The 25,810-nt window shown below is 42.8% G+C and overlaps 1 protein-coding gene across 1 annotated transcript; it reads left to right on the forward strand.

Annotated features, from left to right (window-relative positions):
* Positions 1-25,635, forward strand: arfgef2 (ADP-ribosylation factor guanine nucleotide-exchange factor 2 (brefeldin A-inhibited)). Its single transcript, XM_031728779.2, has 39 exons — positions 1-366; positions 3,073-3,103; positions 4,298-4,421; positions 5,987-6,133; positions 6,908-7,087; positions 8,429-8,738; positions 8,853-8,990; positions 9,112-9,239; positions 9,626-9,759; positions 10,197-10,431; positions 10,589-10,688; positions 11,073-11,212; positions 11,622-11,730; positions 11,817-12,006; positions 12,131-12,242; positions 12,332-12,537; positions 12,681-12,765; positions 13,900-14,071; positions 14,176-14,327; positions 14,885-15,013; positions 15,176-15,334; positions 15,453-15,600; positions 15,720-15,816; positions 15,900-15,940; positions 16,043-16,212; positions 17,007-17,158; positions 17,341-17,513; positions 17,700-17,860; positions 17,989-18,119; positions 18,894-19,023; positions 19,138-19,273; positions 20,878-21,016; positions 21,166-21,223; positions 21,423-21,531; positions 21,642-21,781; positions 22,161-22,338; positions 22,641-22,779; positions 23,214-23,331; positions 24,030-25,635. The coding sequence occupies exons 1-39, from the start codon at positions 198-200 to the stop codon at positions 24,198-24,200; spliced, it is 5,541 nt and encodes a 1,846-aa protein (XP_031584639.1). The 5' UTR covers positions 1-197; the 3' UTR covers positions 24,201-25,635.
* Positions 25,636-25,810: the final 175 nt, after the last annotated feature.

Consider the following 25,810-nt stretch of genomic DNA (forward strand, 5'->3'; position numbering starts at 1 on the left):
TGTCAAAATCCAGACAGCTGAGAATCACGTGACGTGACGTGACGTGTACCCAGCATGGCGGCGCTGAGTTGAGGTAGCAGCTCTACTGGACGGATTGTTATAGCCTGGTTTTCATTAGCTTTTCCTTGTCACCTGCTAACTCGCAGGACCAGGCCGAAGATGACGGCCTGAGAGAGGAGCGGCAACAAGATCGAGAGATGCAACAACACCGGCCACCGCAGCAGCAGCAGTACTCGCAGTCGAAGGCAGAAAACAGCAAAACCAAGAGCATGTTTCTGTCCAGGGCGCTGGAGAAAATCCTCTCGGATAAGGAGGTGAAGAGGAGCCAGCACAGCCAGCTGCGTAAAGCCTGTCAGGTGGCGCTCGGTAAGCGGGTTTGTTATGAACATTGGCTCGCCGAGCCCTATGTTTTCTGTCGCGTTTCATTGAAACATTTCGCTCTGAGGTCTTTTATGGTAGAGATACCCAGTTAGCTAGCGTTAGCAACTGAATGGCCTTTATCGCCTGTTTGGTTCCCCGTTGATGTTTATAGACAGATAAATATGTGTTGACACCACTCTCACTCTCAATTATAACTTTTGTTATGTTGATATCCGGCCACAGCCGCATTCTAAACGGACATCGGCAGAGTAACATGCTAACGTAGCTAACTGACGTTAGCTAGTTGTAGCTAGGCTAGGTTAGCTAGTTAAACAGACCAATCCCTGTGTTGTACGTAGCGCTGTCAACTAGCCAGACAGCCTGGTCCGGCTCTACACGCACACACGCTACCTAACTCCAGGATATTCTGACGTTCGTTCTTTTCCATTCAACCCAGTCACAGATAGTGTTACACACGCCGAGCTGTTTACTTCATTACGGCATTGCTGTGTGTATTTCAGCTCAGACTGCTCTGCCTATTTTTGTGACAGTCAGCGAGCAGTGTCTTATTGGACTTAAGGACATTAAAAGCTGCCCGGAGTGTGGTGTTGCTTTCTAAGGTGCTTGTCTCTGTCGGGTTTTTTTGTTAGGTCATTGAGAAATTGGGGGAACAACTTGTGCCACAATATTAGGGTGCAGGCAGTTTAAGGACGTGTTTGAGTGGCGGTGGGCGAGGCGGGGCTGCTTTGTGTGCTCTCTGTCCGTGTTGACTCTCATATGTGATACTTGAACACAACACGTGTCCCCTCAACGCCTCACGGCAGTGAGTGTTTAGTGTGTTCCCGATATTCAGTCAATGTGGCCTTGGGCAAGCCTCATGAATACCTCAGTTTTTTTCCCTCACTGCCACAAATCCCTTGTTCAGACAGCTAAGCTGTCTTGCTTTAGTTTATACAGTACTGTGCAAAAGTCTCGAGCCACCCCTCATTTCTTTATGTTTTGCAAGGAAAATGGGAAGTGGGTGCAGCAATTTATTTAAACTTACACAAACATAAATGAAAACTACAGGATATAAGGTGGAAACAGAGTTTGTGCAACTCTCATGAGCTTAAAAGTCACTATTTACTGTGACCATCTTTATTTTTCCACGCACTCTGAACTCTCTTAGACAAGCTTTCTTGGCATTTCTTTAAGCAGTCTTTGGGAATAGTTGTCCAGGCTTCTTGAAGCGTATTCCTAAGCTCTTCTTTGGATGTTGGCTGCCTTTTGATCTCTTCTCTGTCAAGATCATCCCACACTCCGACAATAATGTTGAGGTCGGGGCTTTGTGGAGGCCGGTCTATGACTGATGGTGTTCCATTGTTTGTCTTTCTATCCCGATATGGGTAATTTGGCCTACTGCAGCCTTTTCCACTTAAACTGATTCTAATGAGCCTTCAGCAAACAGTAGGTGGATTAACTGAAGGGCTGGGGTCAGGTGTATCTCTCAGGTCTTGTGTCAGGTCTGTGCTGCAATTTCTCATTTTCTTAAGGACATTATTGTCAGATACTGTTTATTTTTTAGCCCTCCCACTTCTTCTTTTGTCCTCTACTTGTCCACTTTCTTAAAATCTTTTAAGGACACAATGCACAACATGGTGAGATACGCCAAGTTTTTGGGTTATAGCTCTGTGGGAATTCCCTTGTTGGTGTAATAATCCCATGTTATGTCTGTCAAACTGTGGTATCATTGGCATTTTTCATAGATTCCCCTGAAGAAATGAAAACAAATTGTGTTTTTGGTCCAATTTAAAACCGATTCTTTGCTAAGTTGTCATGTGTAGACACAACACTAGTTCATTCCTTGAGTTAGGTGCCTTCTTATGCTTGAATGGTCAGTGTCTGAACAAACAAAGGGTTCAGTGGTGGCTCAAAACTTTTGCACAGTACTGTATTTAATGATGAACTAGGTATGCTGAAAGAGGCGATCGTTGTCATCATCAGCAGCAGCCATGTGACTAAATAAAAAGGGTGTGAGTATTATTCATACCTTTTTATATATTTATGTGTAGTTCTGATTTATACACGTTGGAGGAATAAACTGCCCTCACATCACATTCTTACTGTGTGAAAAGGAAGGAGAATCATACATTTTTGTCACCATTTAAAGTATATTACTCTAGAACAGTGATTATGACATTTGTGGTGAGTATTGCACATACTAATTTCCTGTGCGTGGCCCTGTGATACAAGCAGCTCATTAGAGTACAGTAGTATGTTTGCTCTTGCTGTTCTGTGTCAGTCGAATGCATTTAATCGGTCACATATGGCTGGATGTGCATCATCGTTCATAGTATAGGACTGCGTGACTAGGTGCGTGTGGTGCTTTGGACACATCGATGTGGAATAAAAATGATGAGATGCATATTGACTTAGAGAAGCTTAGACAGCAATACAGTTGGGAGCGGTGATGCAGTCGTTCAAACACAGAGGTTGTAGCAGTGTATCACTGTTATGGCATTAACATACTGAAATAAAAAGGGTTAAACTAGAACAGAAATATCCCCTTAAATGCAAGAAACGCGTTATACTGCAACTATAATTTATGCTCAACTTAGTAACCCCTGGATCGAGAGTCACACTTGTGTGCTGCGGCACGCAGCAGTGTGGCCAGTGTGCTGCAGAGCGTCCAGACCTCAGTAACATTTAATCTCCTGTGCTTTCCTCTAACAGATGAAATCAAGGAAGAATTGGAGAAACAAAAGTGAGTATTCCTAAATACAAAGCTTTCTTTTTTTTTCTCTGAAAGTGTTTTTTCCTTCTTGGTATTTTGGGTAAGAACTTGAAGTAAGGATTGCTTGTGAATTTCATTGTCATTGGCTGTAATATTAGGACTGCTTGTAAACAATGCATTTAAACTATCTATTCCTTATGGTAAAAAGGCAACATATCAAATGTTAAAAGATGAAATTTTATTGAAAGAAATATGGGAAGTGACCACTTGTTTTCCAGTTTTTGCTTGGTATAGACTTACAGCTCCTCAGTGGTTAAGGATTAATCTGTTACCAATTGTGCTCCATAATTTTGAAAAATAACCTCCACATTTGATTGGTCAGATCACAGGATGGTTTACTACTTTGTCCTGTTTGTCTCAAAGTAGCTCAGCCAACATTTCTGTTTTACTTCAGATTTTCTGGAAAAGCTTGCAGCTGAGTCCATGTTGTGATTTCCACTGCAGGATTTCTGGCCTCCAAGGTCACAGCAATTTAATATTGTTGCTAACAGACTTTTTTGGATTCTTTGAATCTGTTGTTGATATTTTGCACTGTAGACGAGGAAATCCACAAAGAAACCTTTACTTAAATTTAGCAGTAAATACAGCGAGCGTTGGATCTCTCCCTGTATTTACTTTTAAATGAATCAGCCTTTGTGGGATCGTGTCGTTATACCTAATCAGTTTACTTATTGCAATTAACACAATTACTCCATCAGGCAAGTTTTTTTCTAAAGATCGGTGGAACTTGTTCAGTCTTTTACTGGCACCGTCTCACTTTATTGAAACATGTTGCTGACATGAAATTCAGAGCAAGGATGTGTTAGAACAACAAATAAAATCCTTGTTGTGCGTTTGATATGTTGTCTCTTTGCAGCTTTTTATTGAATGTAGAGTTTGAATGACTTAGAAATCATTGCATTCTGTTTTTATTTAGATTATGGGATAGTGTTTGCAATGCAATGTGCCTTCTGCTGTAGACGAGCCGCCTGTTCGACTGATTGTTGTTGTACTGAATAAGAATAAGAGATTTGACATAACGTTTGATTTATTTACATAATCTGTGTCATTATCATGAAGTTGAGGATCTCCAGCTTACACAGCTTACACTCTGTGTATAGAAATCTGCTCTCGATGCAGCTTTGCCAGTTCACTCAGCTGTTTGCTTTTCTTTCCTCCCTCCAGGGATGGTACCGTGGTTCCGCCCAGAGCCAACTACATCGAGGCTGATAAATATGTGCTGCCTTTTGAGTTGGCGTGTCAGTCTAAGTCCCCCCGGATAGTTAGCACCTCTTTGGATTGTCTGCAGGTTAATGTTCACTCTCTCTCACACACTCACATACACAAACACCTGTCACTCTCACTCTTCTTGTGCTTATGTATGCATGCAGTAAGTGAAACACAGCAAGTTTTTTTTTTTTTTTTTTTTTTTTAATGGTTATATAACCCAACTGGAGGTTGCAAGGTAAAATCTTGATACACCTGTCTGACATTTACGCAGAACAATGGCCCTGCATTCCATGCACACATGCACATGCCATCCTGTAAGGAGATTTTAGGAGATTTTCATAGTAGCTACACTTGTATTGTTGCGCCAGCTGTAACCTGTGAAGTACATTTACTCTGCTTTTGTGGAACAAAAGTACTGACTTAAAACAGCCTAAGCAAACAAACACAGACTTCCTCGTTTTTTTTGTTGGTTTTTTTTTATTTGTTATGTGCTCTGAGTTATTGAGGACATAACCTGCTAACATCATGTGAGTTATTTAGCCTCATGGCTGTGTCCAAAATATTTCCCTTCCCTCGTACACTGTTCGTACGTACTGAGGTTTACTGCTTAATGATCAGTAAAGAACACCTGTTTGTTTCTTACACAGATTCTTAATTGCAACATTCAAATTAAATTGTGGACAGTAATATATAGAACTGCAATGAACACAGACAGATTTTGAGAGATAAAAGCATTTTGCTAGATAAACTGGTATCTAGCAAAACTGGTATCTAGCAATTCCAGATTGGTCCCAGGGGAAATTCCAGATTCTCCACAGCTCACATTTGACACAGGATCTCTTATCTATATTTATATATAGTTTAGAGCTCAAAGTGTGTGTAGCTCTCTTTCAGTTGTAAACATTCATAACTTCAGTCATTTTCAAATGTATTTGGAGCGTTACTTAGGAAAGGATAAACAGACCTGGGCTAATGTCTGTTTGTCCATCCATATACCAGTGGTTTGTATAAAGAGGTGGCTACATAAAGATCAATCTCGGGATCGAACTGTTCAATTCATGATAAATTAATGGTTAAATGAGAGATGGATAGATGGATATCTCTGCATTACAGAGCCACATGCTATATCTACCTATTGGCAACCCAACTGATGGGGTAACGTTGTAGTTTTGATGTTTTGGGTATTTAGAAAAAAAGACAGTGAGGAGGAAAAAAAAGTAGATTTTGCAAACAAATAATTATAATTTCTAGCACAACTGCACTTGCTGCTTGCATAATAAATGATTCAATCAGTTTGAATATTTTAATCAATTGATTAATTTCACTTAATTTAGCAAAAGAAAAACTACATTCGTTTGTGCCCCGCTCTCAGGATAACTCAAGTCTGAATATTTTTAAATTCCACAATTTTGTTTTTTATTGTCTTTTGCAGTCACATGTTCAGTTTTGGTCAAAAGTCCCAAATATAACTTTTCATTTATATTTGCATACTATTTCAATGAGTCATTGCACCCGTTTCCCAATGAGGGGTGGCTCAAGACTTTTGGACAACACTGTATACATGAATCCAAAAGCGGAATAACACTACCTCTAGAATTCCACACCCTGCCGCCCTGACCCACACACTCTCTCTCGCCACTGCAGAAGCTGATCGCTTATGGCCACATCACTGGCAACGCTCCGGACAGCAGAACTCCTGGCAAGAGGCTGATTGACCGACTGGTGGAAACCATCTGCAACTGCTTCCAGGGACCACAAACCGACGAGGGAGTCCAGCTACAGATCATCAAGGTATACCCAGTGCTTCATCTCACATCTGGCAGCCTTCAGATCATCCAGCTGTCGTTGTTGTTGTTTACTAACATGTCAGAGCCCAGACCGCCAAGCTCAAAGGCTTCTTTCTCTATGCTGTGTCTCTAATGTGAGTTAGGAGTAAGAGAGGATTGGTTATTGAGGTAAAACTGCAGAAACATTTGTGTCTTCATCATTTCAGGGTCAAAGAAAACGCAAAGATGAGAAGAATACCTGCTTTTCCAAGTTTCCCCTAGCTTATTTAAACACTGTCAGATGTCTGTCATTATATTTTTTTAAACTTATGTATTAGGACCGTTGTTATAGGAAAGATGATGTCAGCTCACCCATGATATGTCACACATCATTTTATATTTTCTCATCTTTCTTAATATTTGCGTTTTAGATGGTAGGTTATCATTCCTGCTGCTTGTTGAGGTTCCGCCTAGCTCCTGAAATAAACATCCTGGTTGGTCATAAAGGACAAAGTGTCTCCTGTAAGAAGGAATCTGTTTTATCACTGTTGACAAAAGGTTTATAGGACAGATTATCAGCATCAGTTTGATTGCATAAACTGTAGAAGGGGCCTTGACTGTCATTACAGCCCATTTACACTGACCAAGTGAAACTACCTTTAAAGATTTTAATTCTGCACCAAATATGGAGGAGAAGAGTAGAAAAGCTCTAGTAGAGAAGTCCAGCGATGATTCAGCAGCATGCTCTGAATAAGACATCCTGTGTGATAAGTCTCAACTTCCTCTTCTCTCTGTGCAGGCCCTGCTGACAACAGTCACCTCCCCGCACATCGAGATCCACGAGGGCACAGTCCTCCTCACCGTCAGGACCTGCTACAACATCTACCTGGCCAGCCGCAACCTCATCAACCAGACCACGGCCAAGGCCACCCTCACCCAGATGCTCAACGTTATCTTCACCCGCATGGAAAACCAGGCTGTCAGTCTAACACTGTTACAAAGCACTGCTGCTGCTCATCTGCCCATAAAACAGTTGCAGCCTGAAGTTCTAATCTTATTGTTCAAAAAGTAAAGTCTCTGTTAAACAGTGTAGGGCACTGCATGCTCGCTTAAAGGATCACTGCACTGATTAGTGTTGGATTCACTGAAAATAATAAGTCATCATCACAGTTTTAATTATAGAAGCCCCAGCCTTACCTGCAGCAGTAACCAGAGTCCGTACAGTTAAGCTATGTGTACCTAATGAGCTGTAAACAGCTGTAACCTTGGCCTGTCTCAGGCAGGCACAGTAATTAGTCTGTAATAATTAGCTTCCCATTAGCTGCTTAATGGACAGGGAATTATATAGCACTTTTCTGGTCTTATTGACCACTCAAAGCACCTCACACTACAAGCCACAGTGTAGAGTATTTTATTTATCCACTTTAACTACCTCAGATCCATTAAACTGCAGTCACAGGGAGAACATGATTCGAACATGGTAGCTGTGAGGTGACGGCGCAAACCGCTACACCACTGTACTGGCCAGAAAAACATGACCAAGACTAATACCATTACCCAAGCATTCATTTGTCCTACTTGTGGCAGACAGACAAAATAAACAATAAATATGAATATTAAATATATATATAAATAAATAATATGTCACATCTACTTTGATAACACTACATTCAATGCATTTAGACTTGACCACCTGAGACTGTTGCAACAGTTACTGTCATTGTTCATTATGTAGAAGTGTTAAAGTTTAATTATGGAAATGTACTAAAGAACTGGCCCCCTGTATTATTTTCGGACTTTACAAGAGCAGCTTTGATTTATTAAATGTTACATAATCCTTACTTATCATAATCAGAGCTGAAGCCCCTCACTTCACCGTCTACCTGAAACAAGCTTGTTTTAGTTCCTTTAAAGTCACTCTTGTTCTGATTGGCTGTCGCTTGTAAACAGAAGATTTGAACAGTAGGTAGGCGGGACATCAGTGCTCATATTCATACATACACACTAATGCATATTCCGTGTGTGATATTTGGGATATGCCACCTTTTTTGACTTCATACACATCCAATAAAGGAAAAAACTGAAGCAGTGGGTTTCAGATCTTAAGGTGGATCTCTTGGAGAGTCAGAGCTAGTCGCCTTTATGTCTTCTGTTTACTCTTCCATAACTTCATCATGGGTCCCTTTCACATCTACTACCATTTGATGTTGGTGGGGGGGGGTCAAAATGTCTAAATGTCTTAGCTTATCCAACCTGAGGATTGATAAGCTTGTGTCACTATAGGGAGTACCTTCATCTTCTCCCTCTGCTGCCTCCACAGGCTTTGGAGGCTCAGGAGCAGGAGAAGGAGCGCCTACGTTTGCCCCAACAAAATCCGTCCCCTGTCCCAAGCAGCCGGAGGTCTGGCTCCCCCCGGTCTGACCATACGTCAACTCCTGAGCCACAGAATTCCCCATCCCCGGCAGCAAGTACTCCAGATCTCACCACCAATACCAGCAGCTCTACACACCCATCTCCAGCCCCTGATCTGGACCAGGACCAAGAGCCAGACACACCGTCAGTCAATGGGGAAGTCGAGAGTGAAAATACTCCACCTAATGGAGAAGCAGAGCAGGTCACACCATCAACAGGTTTGTGTTGTCAAAGTGAAATCTAAGAAGCACTTGAAGAAAATCCTCAAGGATTAAAAAAGATGAACCTCTTGAACCTTTGAATCTATAAATTTAGTTTTTTCTTTATGTCAGATTCAGTGTTTGAGGAGGAGGGTGCTGAGACTTCTCCCACAGCAGCTCAGCAAGGAGACGAAGGGGACAAACCAGAGAGCAACTCAAACCCAGCAGAGAAGGGAGAGCAACAGCCAACACAGACCCATGTTGGAGCAGGTGGGATATTCCTCTAATACTCTTATTCTCTTTTTAGTGTATCCTGCCTCCTCTGTTCTCTACAGTCTGCTCAGTTGTCGTTGCAACGACCTGAAAACATCTGTTCTGGCTTCTTCTCCAGGAGGCGAGCACCCACCGCACCCTGCCACCGAGCAGACAGAGGTGGCTCCCCCCAGAGTCAGAACAGAAGGTCAGCAGATGAATGGTATCATCGAGGACCGGTCTTCACTGTCCTCCACAGACATGCTGGTGAGCAGTGTCCTCGGATGTTCATTAGTAGTGTGCAGTCTCCTTTAAAGTCCGAGTAAATAGCATAATTTTTAATTCAGGAAAAAAAGGACCTAGATTGAGCAGTGTGACTGAAACTAACTAAATCTGAACCTCCATGTGTGCATTTACATCTTCTTAAAGCTTCTTGGTCCTTTTTCTCGACTGTTATGTTTGGGATTTTATTACGTTTCAGTTTGATTCTGCTTTTGGAGCTTTGTTTTAAAGTTGTTCTCTTTATGAAGCTATCATTTAAAACATTAATTAAAGGCTTAGTATATAAAGGCTTGAGGCTAGACCAATTAGAGATTTTGTTGCCTTTTTTAGGTATGGTATAGAGTGTGATTAACTCTCTTCATCTGTCTCAGGATGCTGAGGCCCTGCAGGGACCCCACAACGCTGCCCGGTTCTCTCACATCCTGCAAAAAGATGCATTTCTGGTGTTCCGCTCTCTGTGTAAGCTTTCCATGAAGCCCCTTGCTGATGGCCCTCCAGACCCAAAGTGAGTCATTTTTATGACTTGACTGACATTGTCACATTATATTGTAACTTAACCTGGATGCTTGATTATGAATTTGAACTTTATGTAATCCCCATAACGATATCATTAAATCCCCTGCCCTTACACTTTATTTCGCATCTACTTGCCAAACTGTAGTTTGCCCAGAAAAATATCACCGCCTCTGGCTTCTGCAGAGTGAACTTACCCTTTTCCATCCCGCTGTGACCCTGTCTTCTCTAATTACTGTAACATTAGTTGCTGGGCCAGTCAGTGTGAATAGGGCAGAGTAAAATGAGCCCAGGTAGATTAAAGAGAAGGCATCTTAGCCTTTATCAAATACCAGATTGAAATGAACCCCTAAACTATACATCGTTTAGGTGTCCTCAGTACAGACTGTGAGAATGAACTTGTGTCTTTACCCTTCCTCTAACCTGCAGGTCTCATGAGTTGCGGTCCAAGATTGTCTCCTTGCAGCTGCTGCTCTCCGTGCTGCAGGGCGCCGGGCCAGTGTTTCGCACCCACGAGATGTTTGTGAATGCCATCAAGCAGTATCTGTGTGTGGCACTGTCCAAAAATGGCGTCTCCTCTGTACCTGAGGTCTTTGAGCTCTCATTGGCCATCTTCCTCACCCTGCTTTCCCACTTCAAAGTGCACTTGAAGATGCAGATTGAGGTAAAACACTTGGATAGTAATATGCACTGTCTCCTGCATTGAGTCGATTGGCACGACAAATCTTCATTTAAAAGTTAATTTAATCACCTCGAAGGACAATTGTCCACAGCAGGTGCGATATCTTTAAAGCCTGAATATCTCATTCTCCTCGCTTCAGGTGTTTTTCCGAGAGATCTTTTTGACCATCCTGGAGACGTCGACCAGCTCCTTTGAGCACAAGTGGATGGTTATCCAGACGCTAACACGCATCTGTGCAGGTACAGGTCCACTGATACAAGTTCATTATACTTAAGTTCTGTGACTAAGATGTAGTTGAAAGTTACTCATTAACAAGAGCACAGGCTTGACATTTCTGTAACTGCAGAGAGCAGTAGGAAGTGGTAGCAGAAATGCAAGTCTCAAAATAGCCTTTGTAAATGATGATAAACGATGATTTGCCATTCTCTGGGTTTTTGTTACCTTTTCATCAAATGCAGAAATTTAGCTGCTATTTCAGTTGGCACTAATGAATTTAGCACAGCATTAGTTTAAGCATTTTATTGTAGCGAGGGGTTGCTCAAGGCAGTTCAGAATTTTTCAAGACATATGACATAAAAACCTTTTTGAAATGTTTTTCTTAATTCGTTTTGCCTTTCTCCCAGATGCTCAGTGTGTTGTTGACATATATGTAAACTACGACTGTGACCTGAATGCCGCCAACATTTTTGAGCGTCTTGTCAATGATCTGTCCAAGATCGCTCAGGGCAGGAGTGGTCAGGAGCTCGGGATGACACCCCTGCAGGTATGTGTGCACTGTGATGCATTTCATTAGGATAATCTGTGCCAAAGTAGGGTCTTTCTGCTTAGCAACACCTGAGTGTTTCAGAGTTATGTTTAACAGCCTAGTTATTAAAAATTGTAAGCACCTAGTTGTAAGGAGGCAGGGCCATAGTATTATTAGAGAAGAAGGATGTAGCCCATAGATGGCACCCATGGTGATGTGATGGATCAAGTGAAAAGCTTGATTTGTCCCCTGCTGGCCATTAGTAAAATTGTAGGTATAAGTCACCTTTGTTTTAGCTTCCCCTTTCAGACCCAGAGGCTTTATCCTCTGGACTTGGGTGTGTCCTGTCTATAGGATTTAGCTATAGCAGTGCAGGCCATATTTTATGAACGTGTGACCATAAACATGAGCTTGTATTGTTCCACAGGAGCTGAGCCTACGTAAAAAGGGTTTGGAGTGTCTGGTTTCCATCCTCAAATGTATGGTGGAGTGGAGCAAAGACATGTATGTCAATCCAAACCTTCAAGCTAACTTGGGTAAGTGTTTTTTCAAAAATGAATGTATCAACGAAAATCAAAGTAGGTCGTTTCGATGCATTTATTCTTGTGCGTTGGGTTTGCAGGTCAGGAGCATCCGTCTGATAGCGAGGGGGCCGAGCTGAAGCTCCCAGAGCAGCTGGCAGGACGTCGGGACAGCATCAGCTCGCTGGATTCTGCCATCTCTTCAAGCGTCGCTGCATCGCAGGCAGACCACCCAGAGCAGTATGAGGTCATAAAACAGCAGAAGGACATCATTGAGCACGGCATTGAACTGTGAGCTCTTTTTCTCAGCCTGCTTGTGGTTTAACATGTGAATGGACCTGCGTGCAATGTTTGAACTTCCCTTTGTTCTTGTCCACTCAAAAGTTTTGTCGATTTTTATTTTATTTTCCCGCAGCTTCAACAAGAAGCCAAAGCGTGGTATCCAGTACCTGCAGGATCAGGGCATGCTGGGTCCTAAAGCTGAGGACATCGCCCAGTTCCTCCACCAGGAAGACAGACTGGACACAGTGAGGGTTACACAGATTTACAGACTTGCACACTTATTGCTGCATTCTTAATTCAAGTTAGTGAGTCCCCATCGTCTGTGCATCCACAGACGCAGGTGGGCGAGTTCCTGGGAGAGAACATCAAGTTCAACAAAGAAGTGATGTACTGCTACGTGGACCAGCTGGATTTCTGTGGCCGGGACTTTGTCTCCGCACTTAGGATGTTCTTGGAAGGCTTCAGGCTGCCAGGGGAGGCCCAGAAGATCGACAGGCTGATGGAGAAGTTTGCTGCTCGGTACCTGGAGTGTAACCAGGGGTAAGAGCCACTGTTTCCTACTACTGTCACGGGTTGCTGTCAATATATTTGTGCTTGACAGATTTACTTCTGTTTATTTCTGGAGTTTGCATTTAAATAGAACAGAGCAACCACTAAATGTTGCTGTGTGTCCTCCCTTGCAGACAAACTCTGTTTGCCAGTGCCGACACTGCATACGTGCTGGCATACTCTATCATTATGCTCACCACAGACCTGCATAGTCCTCAGGTGAGAACTGTTGATTCTTTTTGTGTCCTTCCACTCATATCATCACCAGTCATTGTCACGCAGTCAATTTAACTGCTTGTGGTAATGTTCATTAAGGACTTGGATCCCTTCTTTAGGCACTGAGGAGTTGGAGACAGTTTTGTGTTGTTGTTTATTGAAGGACAGCAAGGTTATCTTTGGAGAACATGGAAGAAAAGAAGCATTACTCAACATTTTTGACATTACTCAACATATTGTTATCAGGATTAAAAGCACACAGGATCATGGCCGGAGTTTACAGCTCAAGCAACCTGTCACTGTGAGCTGTTCCATCAAGCAGAGTCCAATCCTTTAGCTCGCAGAGCTCCGTTGTGTCATTGTAGTAGCATCATTCAAATAAATGTGGGTGCTGTGCCAGGCAGTGTCTGGCTTAATGCTGCCTTCATTAAATAGCTACTGCCCCAAATTATCTCTGCTGACAGACCGCTGTAACAGAGAGAACTAGGTTTGAAATTTAAAGTCTGAGAGGAACAGGCGAGAAATATGGTGTGCAGTGATGCATGCAGACTGAAGACTGAGAGCCAGAGACTGTAATACAGGATCAGACAAAGAAAACAAAGATGTATTGTGTTTCCTGCAGAGTCTGCTATAACTTACTCTTTTTTTTTTTAATACCCTTTTTGTTCCCCACAGTGACGTTGTTAATTGCCCTTATTTTTTTAACTTCAGCAAAATCCAGACCGCCACGGTGTGATCATGTGAAATGTACAATAAGGTTCTATTATTTTGAGTTTCAAGTTTTTCAGTCACTCTGTTGATCTGACATTCTGACTATTTAATGTTTTCTTATAGATGTTCTCTTACTGGATGACCATTCTTACAGTATCTTTTGCACTAATTTTCACACTGAATCCTCAGAAACCACTTCCTCTAAGGTCCACTGCTTCCGGACATGTGTATGATGAAACTTGTTGAGTTCATTTACATGAAAATTATTTTTGATGTTACATTTTAGTAACCGGTGACAGGCTTTGCAAATGTTTCCTGAAGTGTAGAAAATAGTCTGTTCTTGTTAAGTTCTGTTTATATGCAATTAGATGTTCCTTTTAATGAATCCCTTCCTACTGTCTGCCCTGATCTTCTTTGTTTATATAGGTGAAGAACAAAATGACAAAAGAGCAGTATATTAAGATGAACCGAGGTATTAATGACAGTAAGGACCTGCCAGAGGAGTATCTGTCCTCCATATATGATGAAATTGCAGGCAAGAAGATAGCCATGAAGGAGAGCAAAGAGTTTTCAATCACTCCAAAGTCCACCAAGCAGAGTAAGTACTCCAGGATTACTCACGAAAATAGCAGAAACAGTAGAAACGCTTTATTGTGGCGTATTTTTAATCAGTCAGAAACATTAAAGTCGTCCTTCCATCAGGTGTGGCCAGTGAGAAGCAGCGTCGTTTGCTCTACAACATGGAGATGGAACAGATGGCGAAGACTGCTAAAGCTCTCATGGAGGCGGTCAGCCATGCTCAGGCGCCCTTCTTCAGTGCTACACACCTGGAGCACGTCAGGCCCATGTTTAAGGTATTTCTAATTGAGTCCTCTTTGCATAACCAAGAAAAGGTTGCCTTATTGTTTTTGCTCAGTGGGAATATTCATTCAAACATTCACATGGTGCATGCTGAGTTAGGAAATGAAATGTGGAACAGTTTACTTATAACATCAGCCAAAGCTAATCTAATCAATAAAGACTGAAGTTCCATGATTGTACTACCTGAAAGTGTGCACACAGCGAAGGTGGCACCGGTGGTACAATGCAAAATGCTCAGTGAGGTTAAAGGCCTAACTAACAAAAATGAAGCTTTAATGAAAACATAAGTCATCTGGACTGAGAATATTCAATAAAGACACAAAAAATTGTTCGTTGAATTGTCATTACTGTGACTTAACAGAAAACCAGATTTCAACCATCTTTCCGTGCTGATTCTTGCCAGATTAATATTTAACACCTTAAATTATATCAGACGATGCCTGGAGCATTGGCACTAATATTGCAACTAGGAAGGAGAACTGTGAAATTAATAAGAAGGAAGAAACTGATGTAACTTGTAAAATGAGATGATACTTTGTGTGTGTTCCAGCTGGCATGGACCCCACTGCTGGCTGCGTTCAGCGTGGGACTGCAGGACTGCGACGACCCTGAGGTAGCATCGCTGTGTCTGGAGGGCATTCGGTGTGCCATCAGGATCGCATGCATCTTCAGTATGCAGGTCTGCTCATGTTTACACACAGTTTGTAGGAAACTGTTCCAACTGGTTATATTTCACGTATGATCATATCTCTAATATTTCCTTTTCAAGCAATTCAATGCAGGCAGTTCAGGCAGGCAGCGTGAAAACATGAGCATGTGTTCACTCCCTTTCTGTCTGCAGTTGGAGCGAGATGCGTACGTTCAGGCTTTGGCCAGATTCACCCTGCTGACAGCCAGTTCCAGCATCACAGAGATGAAGCAGAAGAACATTGACACTATTAAGACTCTGATCACTGTGGCCCACACTGATGGAAACTACCTGGGCAACTCCTGGCATGAGGTGAGAATTTGAATTTCTTAACAAGCGATAGATTTAATTTAATGTCTGGGCGTAGTCTATTTCTTTGTAAACGTCTCTATAATGGTGTATTTTTATTGTTTTAATGCCTGTTTTGTAGATTTTGAGGTGTATCAGTCAGCTGGAGCTCGCCCAGTTGATTGGGACAGGGGTGAAGACGCGCTACATCTCAGGGGTGGTCCGGGACAGGGAAGGTGGCATCAAAGGCTTACCGTCCGGCACAGAGGAGTTCATGCCCCTGGGCCTGGGTAGGATACAGTGGATTACGTAGAACATATTCTGCATTCAAACTGGGTCATATTTTTGTGTGTCTCCGGGGTGCCTGTGTGTATATAGAAGTGTGTGTTAAATGTCTTTGTTGTTGCAGGTAACCTGGTAGGAAGTCAAGATAAAAGACAGATGGCTCATATTCAGGAGTCAGTAGGAGAGACCAGCTCTCAGAGTGTGGTGGTAGCTGTGGACAGGTGAGTCAGAGTGCTCAGACACTGCACACACATCGTTTGTCCGTCATAACGATTGAATGTTAAAACTACTTTGATGTTTGCAGGATCTTTACTGGTTCCACCAGATTAGATGGAAATGCCATCGGTGAGTGTGTCTTACTTTGCTGTGTAAATGATCCCCGTTTGGTTTTTCATGTTTGACGTAAAGAAAATAATTGAAAGCACCTTCCCGTTTAAATGTTTCCAGTGGACTTTGTGCGGTGGCTGTGTGCGGTGTCCATGGACGAGCTGGCCTCGGCACACCAGCCAAGGATGTTCAGTCTGCAGAAGATTGTGGAAATCTCCTACTACAACATGAACCGCATCAGGCTGCAGTGGTCCAGAATTTGGCAGGTCATAGGCGACCACTTCAACAAGGTCAGTGTCGCAAAGCATCCACAGAGCCTGAATTTCAAAATGTTTATCAAGTACAGAGCCTAAAGGCTTGTCTTGAAGTGTCCTTTGGGTGGCGCTGCCATCTTTCTGTGCACCGCCCTTCGTCCTGTATTGAACCCTTGATGACACAAATTTATTACCGCCACAGTTCTTTGTTTGCCTGCATATTTTGTGTATCTACAGAATGTGCCGACAGTGACGTTGTCCTTCGGTAGGTCGGGTTTCAAGACTGACATTTGTCATTAATCACACTATGCACTGATATTACCCCCTCATCTCAGTCATTATATTAAGATCAGAGTTGCACTCACAGCCACTTTATTAGGTTACACCTGTTCAGTTGCTTGTTAATGCAAATATCTAAACAATCTCATGGCAGCAACTCAGTGGATTTAGATGACCTGCTGACATTCAAAGCATCAGAATGGGAAGAAAGGTTATTTTAAGTGGCTTTCAGCAGGGCATTGTTGATGGTGCCAGACAGCGTGGTCTCTAGGGTTTACACTGAAAAAGAGGAAAATGTCCAGTGAGCGGTAGTTCTCTGGGTAACAATGCCTTGATGATGATGTCAACAGTCAGAAAATGACCAGAGTAACTCAAACGTAACCACTTGTTACAACCCCGGTTTGCAGCAGAGCATCTCTAAATGCTCAACACATGAGACCTTGAAGTAGGGGTGGGTTCAGCAGCAGGTGCCAGTCCTGTCGTGTTTGCCATCTTGAGCATTTTTGTAAAACAGAGCTGAACTGATAGCTTTCTATGGTGTCTCCTTGTAGGTGGGCTGTAACCCTAATGAGGATGTTGCCATCTTTGCTGTGGACTCACTAAGACAGCTGTCCATGAAGTTCTTGGAGAAGGGAGAGCTGGCTAACTTCCGCTTCCAGAAGGATTTCCTGAGGCCTTTTGAGCACATCATGAAGAAAAACAGGTAACGAATGCTTCTATGTGGTCATGTGAAACTGTACTTTCTCATTTTGATGCAAAGTTATCGAAGTAAGAAGGGTTCAGAGTGGTTTACATGAACCTCTTATATTCATCAGATATTATGGATAAAAGAGCAGTAGCAGTTTGCTTACTTGCTGTTAGGCTAACGGCTCTAACCTCCCTCAGGTCCCCCACAATCAGAGACATGGTGATCAGGTGTGTGGCTCAGATGGTAAATTCCCAGGCGGCAAACATCCGTTCAGGTTGGAAGAACATCTTCTCAGTTTTTCATCAGGCTGCGTCGGACCATGATGAGACTATAGTGGAGTTGGCCTTCCAGACCACTGGGCACATTGTCTGTGAGTATGTTTACTCAATAATAATAATAATGATAATAATAACAAGGTAGGAGGATGTTAACCATCCAAGTGCTCATCTGACAGAGACATGAGCTGTAAGTACTGCTTTGACTTTAGTTTGAGAACAGGGATTTCAGATCAAGACCTTTTCATTTTTACTTTGAATGCTTTTGTGTGTTTTATTAGTGAACACCTTCCGGGAGCACTTTGCAGCTGCTATCGACTCCTTCCAGGATGCAGTGAAGTGCCTGTCAGAGTTTGTGTGCAATGCGGCTTTTCCTGACACCAGCATGGAGGCCATCAGACTCATCCGACACTGTGCTAAATACGTTTCTGACAGACCACAGGTACTCACAGCTGAGCTGGGAAAGCACCAGTTTTGGTTGTTGAATTTTTTTTTTTTTTTTTTTTTTTTGGTTTATTTTTCCTTTTTTTCTGATTTCTTGACTTTATGTCCCGCTGTGTCCCTGTGCAGGCCCTGAGGGAATACACGAGTGACGACATGAATGTTGCCCCTGGTGACCGGGTCTGGGTTCGCGGCTGGTTTCCTATCCTGTTTGAACTTTCTTGTATCATCAACCGCTGCAAGTTGGATGTCCGGACCAGGTCGTAGAGTTAGGCCTAACTACAAAACACACCCATAAAATTGTGCAGAGATCATGGGGATAAAATGCTCAGTTTAACTCGACACCGAGCCCAGTCATAAAAAAAAAAAGAAAAAATTTAATATAGCTGGCTGTTTTTCAGTGGTTACAATGCATACTCTGTGTGCTAGTTGCTAAGGAAACAAGGCTTTTCACCGTGATACATTTTCCAAATGGTAAACAAATATAGACTAAAAATACAGTGCTCAGGGTGTAACGCACAGCTAACAGATCCACCCCAAACATCCAGGAGTCAGAGCTGAATACTCGCTGTTTGGGCTTACAAAAACACACAAGACACTGCCAGGATTGTCACATGAATACAGACAAACCTTGAAGTCTGTCAGGTACTTTTCTTTTTTTTAAATAACCAAATAAACAAAGAGCCTGATTCCACCAGTGACTTTTATTCTTTGGATAACTTGAGCCTACTAGTGAACAATACCCACACAGTTTTCAAGTAATGTGATCAAACATAAAGGAACACATGTGACTGTCAGACTGTCCATCAGATGGAGGTCATATATTTGCAAAGTACTTTAGATGTACAAATACACGCTAAATGGAACAAACCAAGCCACGTATTATTATTTCTGTCACACTGCAGACCTTTACATAAAGACTCACGATTGGATCAGCTGTTTTAATGCATCTTTTGCACTTTATATACAGTAACAGTTTTGTCCTGGTTGCGCCATGATGCATGAAAACTGACGTTTACCGTTTCTCCCGACAGAGGTCTCACAGTCATGTTTGAGATTATGAAGAGTTACGGCCACACCTTCGAGAAGCACTGGTGGCACGACCTCTTCCGAATTGTCTTTCGCATCTTCGACAACATGAAGCTTCCCGAACAGCAGACAGAGGTCAGTGCTGTGTGTGATTTCAGCTGTTCAATTATTTATGTACAGAGGAATTAAAGTAATAAAAAAGTAAAAAAACAAACAAACCCCCCCTGCTCCTCTTTTGTTTGCTTCCAGAAAACTGAGTGGATGACGACAACGTGTAACCATGCCCTGTATGCCATCTGTGACGTGTTCACACAGTTTTATGAGCCTCTCAGTGAAATCCTACTGGCTGACATTTTCACCCAGCTCCAGTGGTGTGTCAGGCAAGGTAGGTGTTCATCATCGTCATTGCTCATTACACTCCTCTGTCCTGACAAACAACCTTTAAAGCTCATGAGGCAGAGCGCTAACACCTGTTCTATTTTAGGTGTGCAGGCTGGTGTCCTGATGATATATCTCATATGTAGGAAGAACAGTAAGCGGTCGGAACATCTCTGCCCTCTCAAACAACATTATTTATATTCTTTGGATTATTTTATTGATGAGGAAAAAAAACTCTCCTAAAGCATCCAAATACCAATCCATCTTCCACGTTTTATCAATCATTTCACAAGGGGGCTGCAGCTTATCCCAGCTGTCATAGAGCAGCAGGTGGAACATTAATGAGTTGAACCTGTTTGGTTTGTCAGTATTATCCCCACCCTAAACTCCAACTGAGAGTTCTGGGACTACACCCATACAAATATAAAATCTTCAAGCTCTTCTACTCATGTACCTCTGCACACGTTTCCAATAAGCTACCATCTCTGTCCACTTGATGGTTAGCAAACATCTTCTGTTTCTGACCTGACCTTCATGTCAACAGTGGTTACTTGTGATGAGAGCTGGGTCCAGCTACAACCAGTAATGAATTCTACTGTTAAAGTTCTGAGTTCTGCTGAACAGTAGAAAAGGCATAAGGTGTATTTTGGCCACTTGTGCCACTTGTTCATCAGATTTGGTTCCCTGTCTCTTTGTTCTCTTCCCTATGATTAAAATTTACCTTGAAGGGATTGCTGCTTTTTGGGAAGTGGTGTTGGGACAGTGGTTAGCACTGTGGACACATAACAAAGTCAGTGGTTCAAATCTGCCATCAGGGCAGTGGAGTTTGCATGTTCTCCCTGTGTCTGCGTGGGGCGTTCAGTGACATGCAGTTAGTGGGGACTATCAAGACTGTCAAGGGTGTAGCCTGCTTCTCACCCTACAGCAGCTGGGATAGACTCCAGCACTCCCGAGATCCAGAACTGGATAAGTGGAAGAGGATGGATAGCGGTTTCAACTTAACAGTGATACAGTAGACCTTACAGAGGCATAAAGTGTAAAGGGTCAGAGCGGGACTTCCAGAACAACGTGTTAAAAACTAGCAGGTCTGCTGAAAGCCATTCATAGGTGCCATAGGAGCCTGCAAATTACATGGGTTTTAATTAAAGTAGTTTTGAGGGCTTCTTTTCTAATGGACAGAGACTCAGAACTTTATGTTCACAGCCCAGAGTTAGAGCAGGTGATATTTCACATATGTGTATGAATGTGAATAGGGGCAATAAAATAAAAGTCAGTCAATTTGTTTTAGAATTTTGGGGCAATTTTTTTTTTATTTTGTTTTATTTTTTTTTATTTATTTTGTTTAGAAAAATCATAAAAATGGTGGGTGGGACATGAAGAAAAACAGGTAACGAATGCTTCTATGTGGTCATGTGAAACTGTACTTTCAAGGTGCCCGCTCCATCACCTTGGGGCGGGCAGAATTTTCTCCTCAGTTTTTACTTCATGCACAGCTTTAAGGTTTTGACAGGCGGCGCACCTGCGTGCGTTATCCAGTTCTGGATCTCGGGAGTGCTGGAGTCTATCCCAGTGAGGCAGATATGTTCTGAACTTGTTCTGTCTTTTCTGCAGACAATGAGCAGCTGGCTCGGTCCGGGACAAACTGCCTGGAGAACCTGGTGATCCTGAATGGGGAGAAGTTCAGCCCCGAGGTGTGGGACATAACATGCTCCTGTATGCTGGAGATCTTCCAAAACACCAGCCCTCAAGCGTGAGTGCTGATCTTCTATACTCGAGTTCAGTTAAAGTGTAAAAGATGGCATCACTAAGTTAATGGGCGTTCAAAAATTGGTGTGTGTAAAAGTTACTGTTGCGTTTGTGCTGTCACATGATTGTGGATTTTTTTGCTTTCCAAACCAGTTTGTTGACTTGGCGACCGGCTGGACAGGATGAGGAAGCAGCTGACGCGAAACACTTTGTAAGAGGAAACAAAAAACCTCACCAAGTTCTCCCTGTGACTAAACGATGACTATGCACAGCAGCAGCTCTGCACATGCTTCATATAGTTTACTTTTAACCAATGAAAAGAACTCTCCTTTTCACACTGTTTCCACTATGTCAGACACTAACCCGTGTCTGTGTTCATGGTGTATTTTGTCGCTCCTGTACATTTCCAGGATGCTGATTTCGACACTCAGTCACAGAGCAGCTACGACCGAGCGCTCTCCGAGAGAGGACACAGCCAGATGTCCAGTGACGACACCTGGAAAGGCAGAAGCAATGCCAGTAAGCAAACGGGCGCATGCGTTTTTATTCAGTCTGTAAAATGAATAATCTCAGCATGAATTCCAGGGCTCATATCTCCACACCTTTCTAAATACTTTTCCCTGCTGCAGGAGTTTCAGACCAGAGGCTGTTTGCAGGCCTGCTGATCAAATGCGTCGTGCAGCTTGAATTAATACAGACCGTCGACAACATTGTCTTCTACCCAGCCACCAGCAAGAAGGAGGATGCTGATAATATGGCTGCTGCGCAGGTAAAGCTTGGCACCTCACCCACTCTATGTCAGTGTGTCACTTTTATTCATAATCATAATCCCGAATGAGCTGAAGAGGCGAACCAAAGAAAAGAGAGTGAAAATGTATTCCTGCTCTTCACCTTTACAATTTTAATATGAGGTGGTGCAGATAAAATGTGGAAGCAGCCACGGACAAATGTTTCAGGAAAAAATAGTTCTGCTAAAAATTTGTAGTTAGCTTGAGTTAATCCAAATAAATGAGTGTGTGCACAGTCCCAGTGGGTTTCAGTAGGCCACCAGTGGCCTAGGGACCAGAAATGTCCAGTGTCCGCTAGTACAGCCTTATTTTTATAACTATTATAAAATCATATATGCTAAAGTTTTTTCCTCGTGCCAGCGGGATGCTCTGGAGGAGTCGGAGGCTGAGGGGCGTGAGTCGGGTCCAGATCAGGGCATGTACAGACACATGACGTCCGCACACCTCTTCAAGCTGCTGGACTGCCTGCTGGAGTCACACACCTTTGCCAAAGACTTCAACTCCAATAACGAACAGAGGACGGCACTCTGGAGGGCAGGTAAAAACCAAGGGAAAGCCCCCAGGATTCTCTGTCCTGTGCACGTTACAGTTCAGAAGGTTCTTTGTTTATAGCTTTACGTTAAACAGAGGAGAACTATCAGTAAATAGTGGGAAGAGTAATGGTATATCCAGCCCAGTGTTATTTTCACTTCCTTTGTTTTGTTTTTTTGATAAACAATAGATATACAGAAAGGAAAGGCAGCGTGGAGAACACCGTGATATGCAGCGAAATGGGACACGTCTTAACTACAAGCCTCTGTTACTGATTTAACAGCTGTCATCTCTCTGGTGACCTTTCAGGGTTTAAAGGGAAATCTAAGCCCAACTTACTGAAGCAGGAGACCAGCAGTCTAGCCTGCAGCCTCAGGATCTTGTTCAGGATGTACTCGGACCCTCAGCTGCAGGACTCGTGGCCCGACATCCAGACACGCCTACTGCTGTGAGTGAAACGCTCTCCTGCACTTTCTCACAGTGTTTCCTGTGTGTCATCACCGGTTAAATGTTAAACCTTAGATAAATAAGCACCGAGTGTGTCACTGGCAGAAAGGGCAGCGCTGCTGTTTGTTCCTGTGTTTTGACACACAGCTCATACCTCATTATAAATTTATGAATGTACTCTGCGTGCGCATTTCGTGTAATATATTGGCATGCTAAAGCCGGGCACATATCACCTCGTCGTGTTTGTCGCTGTAAGCGATGACTCACGTATTGCATCAAGAACACACATGTGAGACGTTTATCATCATGAAATAGCTGCCTCTATGATAAAGATGATGCGGATTGATAATCAGTTTCGTGCAGCAACACTGATACCGACAGCTTTGTGTTTGTCATAATCGTGTATGTGCGTCTGTGTTGTGTCATCTCTCTCAGGGTGTGTAATGAAGCTCTGGGCTACTTCATCAGTCTGACCTCAGAGAGCCACAGAGAGGCTTGGAACAGCCTGCTGATGCTGCTGCTCACCAGGACGCTGCGGCTGCCCGATGACAAGGCAGGAACGCACAGAGTACACCTCCAAATACACATTAGTAACAACTTGGGGAAAGAGTATTAGTAGTAGTGTAGTGTTACATAAAGTATTTGTTCAGTAAAGCTTTACCTGTGCTACACTCTCCAACTCACGCTGCCTCCTCCCCACTGAATTGAATAACAATAAAATAAAAGTACAAAAAAAAAAGATCAGTTCTTCCCAAGCAAAAATATGTTATTAGTTCAATCCTTTTGAATTGATGTCATTTTTGTGAGTACATATGAATTATGTATTTAGAGAATGTGCATGATGATTCATGGCAGCGCATGACTTGAGGTGCCTTTCCAGGTCATTTTAGACCAGAACCGTGCAGCCACAAGTAGTAGGAAATGTTGGCGCCGTGCAGCCAGCCAACAAACCACTGCATCAACAAAAACTAGACCAGTATTGTTACAGTGGACTGGTCGGCACCGCTTTCTTATGCAATCCCTACTTTGAGTTTTGGGAACGTTTCATAATTCCGTGAAATTGTTGTTAAAAGCAGGAAAAAAACAGCAACAAACATGCATCACTGTCGACATATTAATTAAACACCCTGCTGTGAACCTAGTGGTCAGCAACCACCCCTCATTTTGTATATTTTTCCAAATACACTGTTTTTTTTGGGGGGGGGGTTTAATGTCTGAGTCTTTAGCTAAATGTTCTCCTGTTTGTTCCAGTTCAAGCCTCACGCGTCCTGCTACTACCCCCACCTGTGTGAGATGATGCAGTTTGACCTGATCCCTGAGCTGCGGGCCGTCCTCAGGCGCTTCTTCCTGCGCATTGGCTCCGTCTTCCACATCGCTGCTGCTCATCCAGAGGGAGCGCCTGCCCGGACTCCCGCATCCTAAGAAGGTGGGTGGACAGGGAAACGGCGAGCGCTGGTGAGAAGATGGACACAACTTCCGAGAGACTCTATACCTCTGACTGGACCGGATCGGATCACAGATGGCTGATAAAGACAAGCTTTCCCGCTGGGACTCTGCGTTGAGTATTCCTGTTTTCGGCTGCGCTCGGCAGCTAGAAACACCTTCGCCCGGATCCCTGGCCATCCTCTTTATCTCGGAGATGAACAGCACTGTGACCAGCACTCTCTGCTGACTGTAGTCATTTATCATCCCCCTGACTGTCATCTTGAAAAAACTGTAAACAAATAATTTATTGATATTATTGCAAACCCTTTCACAGATTTTGAGCGTTTTCTTTTCCTGCTTAATTTTTTAAATACTTTAAAACAAAAAGAAAAATGTCTATATGCTGAAAGGAAATGAAAAATCTCATTGAATTTGATTTCCTTGCATTTGCTCTAGTAAAAGATAAATTCTGGCCACCTGTGCCTGTTTGGGGGAAAAAAAGAAAAAAGGTGATCTAATCAAAATAAGTTCCTTGTGTTAATGTCAATCCTGAAGCATTATTGAACTCTCATATCTGTGTTAATATCAAGGAGGTTGTTGAAAAGGCTGAACCTCACAGCTGCAGGAGAAACCAATCTGCGCCTCTTACAACACTATCAGTGATCTTTAATTGGGAGATCTGTGTGACACTGCCATCCCGTCACGTTTGTCACCTCTTGCCTATCGATGAGATTTTACGTATTTATTTGGCTCACTTTCTAGAGTTATTGTTTGGATAATTGCTGGTTTACAGTGTACGGATGGTTGATATACTGGCTGCTTCCCTCTGCTGTGCATTCCCGCGTGTGTTGACCCAGTCAGCCTTACACTGGGGTCGACTTCTCCTGGCTTTACAGTGGACTGATAAAACCTGCACACATCCATCAGTTGGACTAGAATACTACAGTTGTCCATATCTTTATTTTTTACAGTGTGTTCAGGTATTAACATGACACAGTGTAACGACTTACACTGGATGCCTAGAACTCCCTTTAGTGTTGACCCTCTTCCACATTAGTTTGACAGAGCAAAACCAAAACTTGCATCCACAGAGGCTCCAGCATCTCTGCATCCTGGATCATTTCGAGTTTGTTCCATGCCTTTCTTTTTTTTTATTTTAAAAAAAGAAGGATGTATGTAATTATTTAAAGTGCATTTAAATATTTTTTGAAAAGCATTCCTTCCCTCGCAACTATGGATGTCTACTTCCCTAAATCTAGGGAATATATAAATATATATAAATATATACAGTAAATGAAAAAAAAATACAGACTGTAAAGTTTTCAATGTAAGATACATAGAAATGAAAGTGCTCTACGGTTCTATACATAATATTGTGATGTAATCTTCTAAGCATTTGGTGACGTAATCAATAAACCTGAGTTCTGATCTACTTCAGTGTCTGTTGGTGCAGTTTTAAAGCTGTTTAGAGGGTGACCAACACAGGTGGTGCCACCTAACATTAAGTGCTGAGTTTGCCGACCTCCAGTTCTAATGGTAAGGGAGGCTGGTAATGCGGTGTGGAATGGAGCCGTCATTAAATTTGCTGTTATTGCACGTGCTTTTTA

This window comes from Oreochromis aureus, linkage group 20 (genome assembly GCF_013358895.1).
Source record: "Oreochromis aureus strain Israel breed Guangdong linkage group 20, ZZ_aureus, whole genome shotgun sequence".
Classification (NCBI taxonomy): domain Eukaryota; kingdom Metazoa; phylum Chordata; class Actinopteri; order Cichliformes; family Cichlidae; genus Oreochromis; species Oreochromis aureus.

What these genes read in the sequence shown, in the direction of transcription:
- arfgef2 (XM_031728779.2), top strand. Translation starts at nt 198, where the DNA reads ATGCAACAACACCGGCCACCGCAGCAGCAGCAGTACTCGCAGTCGAAG. An exon ending in GCTAACACGCATCTGTGCAG is followed by an intron (nt 10,689 to 11,072) that starts GTACAGGTCCAC and finishes CCTTTCTCCCAG; the next exon opens with ATGCTCAGTGTGTTGTTGAC. An exon ending in TACCTGGAGTGTAACCAGGG is followed by an intron (nt 12,538 to 12,680) that starts GTAAGAGCCACT and finishes CCTCCCTTGCAG; the next exon opens with ACAAACTCTGTTTGCCAGTG.